We start from the raw sequence: 14,076 nt of genomic DNA on the forward strand, positions 1-14,076 counted from the left end.
TAATAAGACCTCCTTTTGCAGTTAATGCCGTTATCATGTATTTTATCTTAATTTGTTAAGATGTCTTGTAAACCTTGTTTCCCTGACTTTATACGTTTCCTGTACATACTAAAGCCAATAAAAAAATCGTAATCAATACAAGTCAATTTACAAACCTTAATGAAGTTACGAGTGACAAAAGGCCCCTTGTAATATTATAGTAATGAAAGCCGGAGAAAGGTTATGAAGAGAGTTGCTTTCTCCATGTTCTCAGGAAGATGTTAATGATGTCTTAATGCTTGAATCGGGACCCATTATGCCCGACGCTTTTCTAGCGGCGGATGCGAAGCAGGCCATTACCCCCATCCACTGATAGATGTTTCATAAAGATGATGATGATGATGATGAACAGCATTTGTATAGCGCCATCTATGGAAAAGGGCACTGGCTCCCACAACATCTCACATAATCATTCACAAAATGACTGTACGATCAACTAGAACACGTTTTTAGGAGCTTTTTAGTACAGAAGGATATATCATTTAGTACATGAAAGGGCCATGGACCAGTCGTTTGTAAACGCATTCGTTAATACCCCCATCTCACTAGATGGCGATTCCACTGCGATCGTCAAAAATCGACAAAGCGTGGTATAACGTAGCTTGATCGTGCCTTGATCTTTTCAATCTTCTCCGTCGTACCTTGATCTTTTCTGAAGCGGCAAGGATCGCCACCATCTTCCTGGTCGCCACAAAATTTTGAACATGTTCAAAACTTACGTAGCGAGATCGCGGAGGTGCTAAAGCGCATCACAATCGAGTCATGAGCGTATTACAAACGACATATTCGTAGCTGTAACGGAGCCCCAACGCATAAAGCGCAGTATAAGCGCATTAAAAGCGGCATCGATCGCCCGTGGTTTTCAGGCCCGTTCCCAAGACAATTCTGCTACGCTGCTTCCGTTTACAAGGCGACTGCCTTGCGCTCGACACGCTTCACACAGCTTCCACCACGACGCTTCCTTCTTTGGGTGGCATGTGGCACACGTTCTCAGCCCGCTACAGGCGTTCGCGTTGCGCTTTTGCTGCGCCGCTGATGACTGGGCAGCGATTGCGCAACAACCGTCCGCGCTGCTATAAAACGCCGTGCCGATGGTGGCGGATTATCATATTTGCAACAGATTACGAGGCGATACCACGGCGTTTTCAAACATACCTCCTAGAAAAAGGACCAGAAAAGGGAAAGCTGTCCAAGCTACCCCTCTTAGGGCGGCGGTCGAAGAGGAAGATCAAGGGGTTATGGTGGTGGTAGAGGAGGAGGGGGTACAGGAGGAGGATGAAAATCTTACTGCTGAGCCAGCTGGAAAGAGAAAAAAGACGCTCACATGTCTTGATGACGAAATGGGTTACCTCTGCAGAAATAAATAAATTGATTATGTTTGAAAATAAATTGAATTCTAACCACAGTGACAGTAGACAACATCAAATTTTGTTAATGATTCGATCACTATATGTATTGATTGGGAAAGGCAATCTTTAGGGAGATTCTGGCATTGTGCCCCCCTCCCCCTCCCTTTTTATGAGTGCTCTCACATCAGTAGACTACTTCTTGTCAGCAAATTTGAAAGGAATTTACCAAATATTTTTGAGTGACAAACTTTTGCTCTTTTATGAAATTCTGGATGCATCCCTCATATTAACTATTAGGCTCATCGACATTTTTTGAATGAAATTTTAAAAATATTGTATATTATGACTTAGATGACAGCCAGGATCGGACCCTGTATCTTTTTGGTCTCCTTCTCCTGTCCTCGCATTCAACTTTTAACTGATGTTCTTTTAGAATGCCAAGATGTATAAGTCCAACCAAATTCTGGACATCCATGTTGGTCGGAGGTTGGCAATCGACTGAAAAATGTGTCATGTGCTGCGATTAGTATGCCGATTGCTTGAAATCGTTTCAAGAGCCCATCATGAACGTTACATAATCGCTTCATTCGTAGCACCACCGTACCGAGGTCCTAATTAGCGTATGAGCCTCGTTGTACGATCGCTTTGATCGCAGAAGCAGCGCATCACATCTGCCTCGAATCGTCGCAAGAAAGTGGCATCGTCGTACTTTCAGCGTATTACCATCGCCTTCAGCGCAGGTCGGTCGCATAGAAGTTGCAGTGCAATCGTCTCGCAGGCTAAAAATAGAATTCGAGGAAGATTCTGCTACGATTTGCGGGATTTACACAGATCGCCATGGTCGCCACGATCGCCTTCCTAGTGAGATGGGGGTATAACTTACGAAGAGCTTTATGAAACAGACATCACCCCCCTGCACTGCCTGTTTCTGTCCCACGTCCTGGAAGGGCGTTTCTAACATATTCACCAATTCAAACAGGGCGTCAACACCGTATTGAATGTGCCTTATTGAATCAATAAACACGGCTCCATTTCCCCACTGAAATTAAGATAATTCATAATGCCAGGAACTGTACTTTGCATTGTTTGCACACAGGCGTGCCGCCGCAAATTCGCATTCACAATCAGTCATATGGAGCGAATGCATTAGTTTTTAAATCACATTCATTTGCAATATGATATTTTAGGATACATAGCTATTGTATTCAATCTGGAATATGCCTGCTGTTTAAGAGATGTTGGCTTATCAACGCTGGACTGGATCATTTAAGTCGTCGGTGTCGAAGTGAGAGACATTCAGGGAAAAAAAATCATTCTGAGATTCACAAAAGAACTGGTGTCAAGTAAAGATTCTCTGCATGGGTTTTCTATGAAGGATGACGTTTAGCATTCTCCGAGGTTTCGGATAAACTTTGACTCCTGGCTCATTTGTGGGATCTACACATAGCCTACTCACAGGGACAGCGTTGACCATTACTACTTTAAGGCATATTCTGCCAACGTCAGTCATGATGGAAAGTATAAATTGGTCTAGAGATATCGTAAGTATATTAGACACTCATACTTTAAAACTGATTAGTATAGTTGGTTTGTTACTCCATTACTATGCATGGTAAAAAATATCATGGATAAACTGCTACGATCGAGATTAACAATGGCTTTACGTCCTATACGCAGGTCAAAAGAACCTGTGTTATTATCCAAGCCTTGCAGAAATAATTTGAAGAGAGGGGCTCGCAGTCTATACCAGAGGTGAAGACTTAAAAAAAAAAAATGCTTTCAAAGAGGCACTCGCCACCAAATTAGATATTTTAAATGCAAAACTCAAGGGGCGTTAAATTCCTTTATAGAACACTTACAACCCCATTATGACAGATAAGATGGCCTATAATTATGTTTTCTGATCATCAAGCATTAATTATTTTTAGTAGTCAGAAAACCACCCCTAAAATTTATGTCCAGTATTTTAGTAATCGATATGGATCTTACAAATCAAAATTCAATTAAAAAGGGTTGCATGCATGATGCAGTTTTCTGTAACTGAAACTACTCCAACTGTTATTATTTATGTTATGTAGTATTTTATAATCGGTTGGCTTGTACATTTTGTTGGAACCCGGAATATATCAAACACAATAATCATGATACAGCTCTACCTATCCCCTCGGACGGACTCTGTATACCACCGAGCCTTTGTACGTAATAGCCTGCCATTGCAATGCAATCATGACAGCTATGAATCGTCTGTTACGATCTTATAAGCGACTCGGGCTTTACCTGCAACACGCCGGGTAAGTTCGCGAAAAAGTGTTATATTGCAAATAATAATGTAAACGCCCGCACTGGATGGGGACTTGGCGCGAGAAAATCACGTCAGTGAAACGGTACCACCAATTTTCCATAAAATACGTGATTATTATTAAAAGAATCGTACTATATCGGTTATGTAATGTTAGGGAGTAAATATATAATTACAGGCGTGAATTTATACGATCTAATACACTTCATTCGGTCGATATATCGGCAATCTGCATGCAATATCGCCAACAAATAATGGTACCAAACAACACAGAGGCAGTGTAGTCTGCTGGGCAAACCCTTCACTCGAGTTAAGGGTCTGAATGTGCAGCCTACTCATGCCTTGTGTACTGAAGGCTGAACAGCAAGTTTTGTATGTGCTAGTCTTTGCGTGGAGGCACACTTATTGATCAAAGTTCCAATCAGGGTCTGTGCCTGCAGACTAGAGGCAGTGCGCGCACACACTGGACACATTTTCACACACACTGGACACATTTTCAATAAGCTAGGGAGCGAGTTACTCTATAGCAGCAGTTTACAGTTTAAGACCGTAACAATCGTCGAATCGATATAAACTGTGTTTAAAATCACAGGTTTTTATCATGTCTTTTCCAGTGAATGAAATTCTATCATGGCGACCGAAACAGCTCTGTATACACAAGATCGAGAGACAGAATGGTTACACATGCTTTTGCAAAATAAGCCTATATACCGATAGAAGTATATCAGCTGGACAATCCAGCGTTGGTATACTGATTCCCATCATCATGACAAGCATGATTTCTTTCTTCGAATATTAAAAATAAAAATTATTAAAAATAACCTAAAGCAATATCCTTTAATAGATATGTACAACAAGTGTGCAGTTTGTCTCTATCGAAGAAATTAAATCGTATGAAATATTCTTTCTTAAATTTCATTCAAAATTTTACGTTTTTTATCTATTCAATCTGACAATTCTGTTTGTTTTTCATTTGAAAATTTTAAGGCACAAAACTATATTCCCCATATTACCAATATATCATTTTCGCTTCAGACAACATTTAAAATTTTCTTTGATTGTCAGTCATAGATTCAGAAAAAACCTAACTATTATTGTGCAAAGGAATTTTTCAGTGGTTCTGGATCATATCATGTGAAAATATTATGTAAAAGACGTCGCAGGAGGGGGATTAGAAGAAAACTGTGGCATGTAAAACTGCGCTTATGTGGAAGAGGGGAAAGTGATAAATAAAGGGAAATTACACGTAGAAATAACCCCCTAAAAACAAAATATTAGAAAGGAAAACAGAAAGTCAGATGAACAAGTAATTTAGATCAAACAACACAATTATAACATATCACAATTCACAAACGAGGGTTTTCTAACTGGGGGACTGTTATGGCCTATAAACTCCTCCAACTAACAAGAATATAGAGCCTAAACACGCCTGTCCAACTATTTCGGACTTATTTACGTGTATTTGATCACGGATGTGTATAGGCGTATTACACAAAAGGGGGTTTTCCCGAATTTTGTTTAGTGCTACCTGAAAATATGCTAGGGCATTGTCAGTGGCCGTAAGTAAACACAAAGCCTTTGAGTCGGTCCATTGTCCGAGGTAACAAAAGCGATGTCAAATGTTTTACTTTTCAGAGTTGGGAAATATGATTCAACGTTTCGCATACTTTAAGCCATTTGGTAATAAGCACATCATGCCTGATGACGAAATAAACATAAAAATGTTAAACAGTCATGTTAAAATGCCTATGAACTTTGATATTTGCAATTTTTAAGAATATTGACATAAAATCTTGATTGTGTAAACGTGCGTGACAAAATAACTATATTGATGGCATAGCGGATCTTCATTGTTCGATTAGAACAAATATTTGACGGCATAAATTCAATTTGGAAATGGAATTTATCCAGGTGGCTTGTTTACACCAGGGTCCAAATTTCATGTTTTTATTAACTGAAGATTTTCAGATTTTAATTATGTTCATTAACCCTTAAGTAGGAGGACCCACATCTTTACAGATGAGCGGGATGGGGCATTGGAAACGAAACAAAAACGTTGTTTACTTGTAAATTATGTATTTTTGACATATCCCATTTGAAAAGCGATACATTCGACGAACAATTTGGTGGTGCGATTCGCTGAAAAATTGGAGTGCAGATTTTAACAAGCTGAAGTTGGATGTGAAAGGGGCCAAGAGAAGTGTTCTTCCCATTCTGCATGACTGTTTTATTAATTTCCAAATTAAATATTGTCATACACACTACACATATATTTATATATATATATATATATATATGTGTGTGTGTGTGTGTGAGGGTGTGGGTGTGTGTGTGTGTGTGTGTGCATATAGTGTATATCATCTTTCGTACCACAATAAAAACACAATTTAATGCCTAACTACTTGGAATTCGTAGATGAAATAATTTACTTTGGCGAGAGAAAACTATTATATTTCCAGTTATAAGGAATACAGTGTTCGAACTTGTCCAGATTTGTTTAACACGTAAACATGCACAAAAGGGATGAGTAACTATACACAACAAAAAAAGTAAGTCCCCCCTAAATCAAATTGCTGTAACTTTTGAACGGAATTATTTTGAGATATGATATTCCGTAGGTGGTTTTCTACACTCACTAAGCAACTCCTGGGAAAAAAAAGATTGATCGGATGAGTCATGCATGAGTAATTAAAGATTGAATTAAAAATGACCATTTTTGAAAGTCACAAGAGTCGTTTTTCAGATTGTGCAAATACAAAGTTGGGCAAATGTTGTTTTTTAGGTGAATTTTATGGTGTTATGCTGTTTTACTATCCATCATTTAGCCACTCCACACACAATTTTGATATCATTATGTTCATGGTTGAGTGAGCACAATGTATTGCAGGGGCCGCGGAAGCGGGGGGGGGGGGGGGGGGGGGGTGGGCGGGGAGCTTCAGTCCCCCCCCCCCCCATTTTTTCCAAAAGCATGTAAAAAATGTAAAAATTACCATACGATTGTGATTTTTTGCATGGTCAGCCCCCCCCCCACTTTGAAAACCCATCCCCGGCCCCTGTATTGTGACGTATCATCATAGGGGTTTATGGTAGTATCCTCTACAACTTGTTAGATCATGTTTAAATTTGAAAATGTTGGTGGCTCCCCCGATTATAGGCTCCCTCCCCCATTTTAAAATTCTGGACCCACCACTGATTTGTCCATAAATTAAACTGATCATGAGAAATTGTTAGGAAAAGAATACATTTATGCAGTATAAAGAGTATTCATTCCCAAGTTTTTGAATGTGCTCGCTCAACCATGAAAATGTTTTAAGTTCGGAAAGTGTGTGTTGATAGAAATGATGGATGATAAAAACAATAGCAATTATAGTCTTATTTGAACCGAATTTGCCCCCAATATTCACTTTATTACCCTTTAAAATGAGTCTGTGACATTGAAAATACAAATTTTCCCACTTTGATGCGTGCTCACTCATCCATAAATAAACAAAGCGATTTCGTTTTTGCACAGAATTCTGCCCATAGGTTGATAAACATTACTGCCTAATGACATTGCTAAAAAAAAGTTCCACCATATTGAGTAAGGGGTTACTTATTCTTAAACATGTGCACCCATAATGTACACAAATCTATGGGAGACGAAGTCAAAATTTTAACAAATATGAAATGAGGGTTTGTTTCATGGACGGTTTTTGTTACTTCTGCCAATATTTATTTCATGAAACTTCGTACATGGCTTCAGAGTAACACTATCCAAAAGGCGCGCACACCAAAATAACCATTTGATACGACACAGAGTGGGGCCAAGGCCTTGAACTTTCTTCTCATTTGCATAATATTCGAATATTGTATGCTCACTGATGCATTAAACATCGGGATTTTCATAAAAATCAAATCAAATGAACTATGCAAGGAAGTTTGTGACAGATATCCATAGTAACAAATTGCATTTTTTCCAATAACGTAAAAAAGAGCTAATCGCATTCCACATGTTAATTCAAGAGTGGATATTTAATTAAACGCATTTGAATCATTGAAGCATGTTAATTGGCCATGAACATAACGAAAAAGTAGAGAAAAGATCATTTTCAGTTCCCAAAATGAACCAATACTCGCCTATGATATTTGAAAATCGTATTTTTTGTTTTCAATAAATGTTCATTTAACCGTGAAACAATGAATATTGTTGAAGAAACTCTTCCAAAAATAACTGTCTTCATATTCTATCATTTTTATTGATATAAATGTGTAAAAAATCCAATTATAGCAAATTTGGACTTGTGTTTATTCAACCGTGAAATTCAGCCAAAAAAGTTGTATCGTCTTTTAGAGAGTACCTTTTACAAGCCTTCTGACTATTTTTTATGATGAGAATGTGGAATTAGTTCCAATAAATTGGAATCAAAGTCATGATATTTGGCTTGTGACTTTTGAAAAGTGACATTTTTGCCTTCTGACGGTGCTCACTGAAGCATGAAGTGAAATACGTCCATAACGTTTACTCAGAGGGTAGCCTATAAAATTACCTACACGCTCATGTAAAAATATATTAAAAACTCGCATTGGTTCGGAAATTATTGATGTTTGTTTAAGGGGGGACTTACTTTTTTTGTTGTGTATATAAAGAATGCAATTAAACGAGGTTAATTTTTTCTTGGTCCCACTTCCTTATAGATCTTGGCTTGCTCAAACATGTTATTAATAACTCCACAGTTCAATGTATGACATCCTTAAGATTCAAAGTGTCACTGTCAGTCGACTCTTGCAACCCTTGCATGCCAAAGTGTCTATGGTTATTCAACGGTGCCACGTTGGCACACCTCATGAAGTTTACAGAGGTGGAAAGAAGGCCTAAGACGCCGTAACATTAATTCGATCCAATCAACAAAGTCAAACAACAAAATCATGGGTTCATATGTCTGACGATTAAATTATACTACAGTTTGAATGGTGACTGAGCACCCTCGATCTTTGCATATAAGGCAGCTCTGGCAAAATACATGTATAATTTGCTTTGGTTACCATACAGAGTACAAATAGGGGTAAACATGCACAATTGAATGGTGCACGCCCTAAAATCCTTAAAACAACAACAAAACACAACTAAAACAACGTACAGTTGTGCTCAAAAGTTAGTGAACCCCACCCCACCACAAAAAATCACTGATACAGAGTGTTGAATATAGACAGCAACGCTACAAAGTTCGGCGATCCCAGCTCTAAACAAAATTTATTGAATGTAATATTTTATCACATGGCTTCACAATTAAACATCTAAAAAATGGCAGAACTTGAACACTTTAAATGTGTTGATTTCTGGTGGAGTTTACTAACTTGGGAGTACTACTGGACAATGCATAACATGGAATGATTGTAAAGAAGCAGGCACATTTTGATACACCTTAAACTATCTCTTCCCATTCTTTTTTTTTTAGCTGCATGTATGAAATATTTCGATTGTATTTTTCCTGTATTAATGACTTGATCCTTCTTCGTCCTATTGTGTAATGTTCGCTGGCGTGATTGACCAAATAAGTTATATGTGTCGTCCTACCCCACCCACACCCAAATAAAAAAAACAGCCTTAGACCGGCTTATGTACCAATATGGACGAAGAAGAGATAAAAGAAAATGATAACAGTGGTAGTGTTGGAGTTTTAATTCGTCTTTTATTTGAAATATGTCGACATACATTGCATCATTATTTCGACATTGTAACATGTACGTTTTCTTGCCAAGTAAACACTCGGAAAGAGTTACATGTCGACATGGCAAGATTATGTTATTGTTATTTACTACGTATCCCACCTTAGCGACATACAACTTGTATAAGTCGACTTATCAATGTAGAGATTCCCTAATCGATTATGTTACCGGTACAGGGGAAAAACATAATCGTGTCTGACAGATACGGTAATGAGAAACAGAGATAAAAAGGTTAATCATTTTCAATTCACTGCATTTGTATTTTTCATCAAGAACCTAGAATTTAGATGAAAATATAACACTCTGATTTCACAAATTATACAATTGTGAACATTATGAAGGCTTCGACCTTCAAACCTGCAGCTTAATGAAAATAAAAGTTGTCTTTGTTGTTATTATTTCTTTTTTTTTTCAGATTCGGCGCATAGCCATTTGTGTTGTTTTATTGACCAGTCTTTATGGAATTACGGAATCACAGGTGGAGGTATGCTTCCAACAAAACGACATGGGCATGATGGGAGAGAACTGTACCTGTACATCTACTCCTCCGGTGCTTCCAGAACGTCCTTTGTTTTGTATGTCTATTGGATAATTACATATCAATAACAGTGTTAACAGTGATTTTGATATATGATAATAATAATAATAATAATAATGATGATGATAATACTTCTACTACTACTACTACTACTACTACTGCTGCTGCTGCTGCTGCTACTACTACTACTACTACTACTGATAATAATAATAATAAAAATAAATGATGATGATGATGATGGTGAAAATAATAAAAATAATTGTAATAATAATAATAATAATTATTATTATGATAATAATTTTAACAATAATCAGAGCTTCTTTATTCGCTTCTTTAAAAAAGCACAATCACATACAAACATATAATAATACACAAGATAATGACATGACTGCAAAAAATTATAAAGTAAAGAGTCCAGCAAAATCACAATCAAAATTATAGCAGACCTCTATATCCTAGTTATACTACCCACTAACCCCCACTCCCATGACAGACATTATAATTCTACATGATAACTCTAAGACGTTATGGCAATGTACCGGACAAAACAGAAAATAAATGATACCCCCATCGGACCCCCCCCCCCGAACCTCCATAATGACAGAATATACTAGTATCATTTAGCATGGGAGAATATGTAAGGCAAAGGGAGATATTCTGAGCACGGGTTTAATCTAAACTCTTAGGCCTAAACATGCTAAAGTTGTGGTTCCGACTATACATGTATAACCAAGACAAGTGTTTAACAAGTCTTCAACAGTATTGGTTCGATTAATCATCTCATCCGTCACTCACGCCAATCACAGCTGTCTGGGAATAATAACTGAATTAGATTTCTTTTCCAGAATAGAATGACGGTGAGCATGAAAATGTCAACAAAATGTTGACATTTTCAGCTTACCATAACTTTAGCACAGAGTTAGGCGATGACCTACGTTCAAATGGACTTCAGAAATTTACTGGTCACATTAGTCAAGATCGTCTGTGGATCAGCCGAATACCTTAAAATTTGAACATTGAAAATACAAAGCTGAATTATTTCAGGTTTGGAAATAAATCTCTGGGATTCATTTGAAATACAGAAATCGACTGGTCACTAACCAAGGTCGATATACAATGCAGATCGAAAAGAGGTTTAAATTTTGAAGCTTTTTACCACATTTATCTGGTCTCTTAAAGCGAACGACGATATGACTGTCGAAAAATATTTCCGCTTGAGTGAGCTCCACTTACTTTTAAACAGCTTGTGAAAATGGTTTGCGCAACACCGGGAAGTAGATAGTAGACGTTAATATGAAGAGCGCGTAGACTTTAGCTAAGAAGATTGATTTGAAAATATATTTTCCCTTTCTAACATGTTTATGGCGAAAACACTCCTCGAGCGCCGATAGCCGCCCCATCGCCAAAGACCTAGACCATCGTGATGATATCTCTTTTACATATAGGGTTGGGTTTTTTTACCGGTTATTCCTGCATGCCCGGAGAAGTGTCGAGAAACAAGTATGAAATGAAGTATGAATTGTAAAACTCCTTTAAATGAAATAATATTATAAAGAAAAATGCTGGGGATGCTTGAATTGAATGTTTTTTTTTACATTGCCCTCTGATCCAGCTGGCACAAATATCTCAAAAGATATGGTTCAGAATGTTCATTTCGGGTTTTATTTACATTGAAAAAAAAATCGCCCTTTCCCCAGACACAGCTTGAAAATCCATCATTTTTGCGTAACCCGATTTCTTCAAACTTTACAAAAATAGACATTGGTCACTCAAGCGTGAATTTCTGTGAAAATTATACTTTCATCTCATAGATCAGACCAAAGCCTTAAAAAAGGTGTGAAAATGTTTGAATTTATATAGTTTAGAGTGTTGCATCCCAGGTGTGGAATAAGGAATAACTTTAGTATAAAAGGCTTTGAGATGATGCTATTCAAAGTGGTTTAAGTGAAGAAACACCGAGCTCAGGATTTATAATTAAATCTAAGGAATTGAATTCATATTTCAAAGAGTTCAATTGAGACAACTTGAGATTACGCGACGTGTTTGTTCTACAAATCTACACTATTAATATTATCATTATTATTGCTGTATTTTTTTAACTCTTTGCACGCTGAATTAATGATAATGACGACTGTTTTCATGTTATTTTCTTTGAATCAAGATTTTCATTTTGAAAAATAATTGATACTGATGATTTCTATATAGATGTTGTCCAATAAATTTTGCCATTTATCACCTTCTCTAATATGAAGTTAGGGGAGAAAAATAATTATTACAATTGTTGAATTTAATTGTACGAATGTGCGAAATTGCAACATCAGCGTGTAAAGAGTAAAAACAAATTATATTATCATTATTATCATTGTTATAAATAGTCTTTCTTTTACCTCTTTTTTAATAATTATGACAAAACATAGGTGACAAATGCTTTGTTGGTGATTTACCAGACTACCTCATGTCGAAAAATGGAAACTGTGAGACCAATGCTACTGTGCTATGTTCTACAATTTGCACGTTTGAATGTGCAGAAGGATACACCCTTTCTCACAATAAAACTATTCAATGCATTGGAGGGGAGTTTTCACCTCACATTCCATGGTGCAATGGTAAGTAAACTACATCGCAAGTTTAAAAAGAACTTAGTAGAAAGTGGTAATTTCTTGTCACACCCTTTTCTAAAAATACCTTCTCTACAACAAATATTGATTTGAATCAGTTTTATTTCAATATTTCATAAGATAATATAGCATTTTGCAACCACTTGTCAATACATAGTTGACATCCACAAACATCAATCAGAACCAACGTAGGCCTACCTATAACTCCTATATGTTTTAGTTTTATCGCCCTTCTTCTCAATGAGAACAGGAACAGTAATGATTACAGATATGCAGGAAACCTCCAGGTAATAGGCTGAAAATTTGAGGTTGATAAAGAGGCATCTAATCAATTTTAATTGTTACTACTTTATACCATGTCTTAGGGAATGTATTCTTTATCTCATCTATGTCTATTTGAAATGACGATGGCAGGTTTGTTGTATGTAGAACGGATATATATATATATATATATAAGGATATATTCCCAAAGATCTTTCCTTGTAGGACTATCCGTTTTTAAAAGGGAAGAATACTAAGGATATTATAAATGGAAAAGACAGATCAGCAATTATGAATATAAACAAATATTGCTTGTTTTTTGTCAAAAAAAAATGTAACTTGCAATTTGTTTGTTTCATCTGAATATCAAAATATAACTGTATCACCAAAATGGAGAAACTTGTGGACGTATCATTGAAACTTGTGATGTCTATTTCTTTCTCAAACATGATCAGAGACAGATGAGTGTCGTTCTAACCCGTGCATGAATGGAGGAACATGCAACGATTTTATTAACGAATATAATTGTACCTGTGTCCCTGGATATGAAGGCTTGCACTGCGAGATTGGCAAGTCTTGTGCCTAGCCCTCGTATTTTATCATATCATATTGTCTTCGATGGTTCTGTTATATTGAATAATGTGATAAGTCATACAAACTAAAAGAATATTAATTTGACAATAATTGAATGTCATGTAGTTCATTCTTTGTATATTACAGGCAAGGGTAATCAGTGGTTTGGACGATGTAGGCCTATTGTGGAACACTATGAAGGCCTTAAGAATCCTTTAGTTAATCGTAAATCAATCACTGTTATAATTTTTAAATTCTCATTCAAAGAGGTTATGTCATAACATTACCAGGTTTGTTGTCCCTTTTCACGTAATAAGTGATTTATAACTCATTACATGAAAAATTAGTATTGAATTCAATTCTTATATAGCCTTGGAACATCACAAAGATTTAGAGCAATAGAGATATACTAAGCCCCGGTCATTGAATACATGGAATTTATTAAATTTGTCGGAAAAAAAGTTTTATCCATTAGACATTACTTCTCTTTCCTTCATAATTATCCATGTAAAATTTACCTAACAGGGCGGGGGAATTACCATGATATAACGATTGAGACATATCCAACATATGCTTTACCCTCATTGGAAATAAATAATATTGTTCTTTCTCTTTATATTATCAGGATTTAAATTAGAGACGAATCCGAATTGTATCATCCCTTCCCCAATAGAAATGAAAATTAATATTATT

At 36.5% G+C, this 14,076-nt stretch overlaps 1 protein-coding gene across 4 annotated transcripts in view; it reads left to right on the forward strand.

Annotated features, from left to right (window-relative positions):
- Window positions 1-2,531: 2,531 nt before the first annotated feature.
- Window positions 2,532-14,076, forward strand: part of LOC129256034 (mucin-3A-like) — a 33,282-nt gene continuing 21,737 nt past the window's right edge. Inside the window, exons 1-4 of one of the 4 annotated variants that reach the window (XM_064096127.1) lie at window positions 2,804-2,929; window positions 9,809-9,968; window positions 12,349-12,537; window positions 13,266-13,379. In XM_064096127.1, the coding sequence (XP_063952197.1) occupies window positions 2,897-2,929; window positions 9,809-9,968; window positions 12,349-12,537; window positions 13,266-13,379 (496 nt within the window). In that variant the 5' untranslated portion in view covers window positions 2,804-2,896. Of the gene's footprint in view, window positions 2,930-9,808; window positions 9,969-12,348; window positions 12,538-13,265; window positions 13,380-14,076 lie in introns of all 4 variants that reach the window. The other 3 variants (XM_064096126.1, XM_064096125.1, XM_064096128.1) reach the window with 3 other exon arrangements.

This window comes from Lytechinus pictus, chromosome 3, assembly GCF_037042905.1.
Source record: "Lytechinus pictus isolate F3 Inbred chromosome 3, Lp3.0, whole genome shotgun sequence".
Lineage (NCBI taxonomy): Eukaryota > Metazoa > Echinodermata > Echinoidea > Temnopleuroida > Toxopneustidae > Lytechinus > Lytechinus pictus.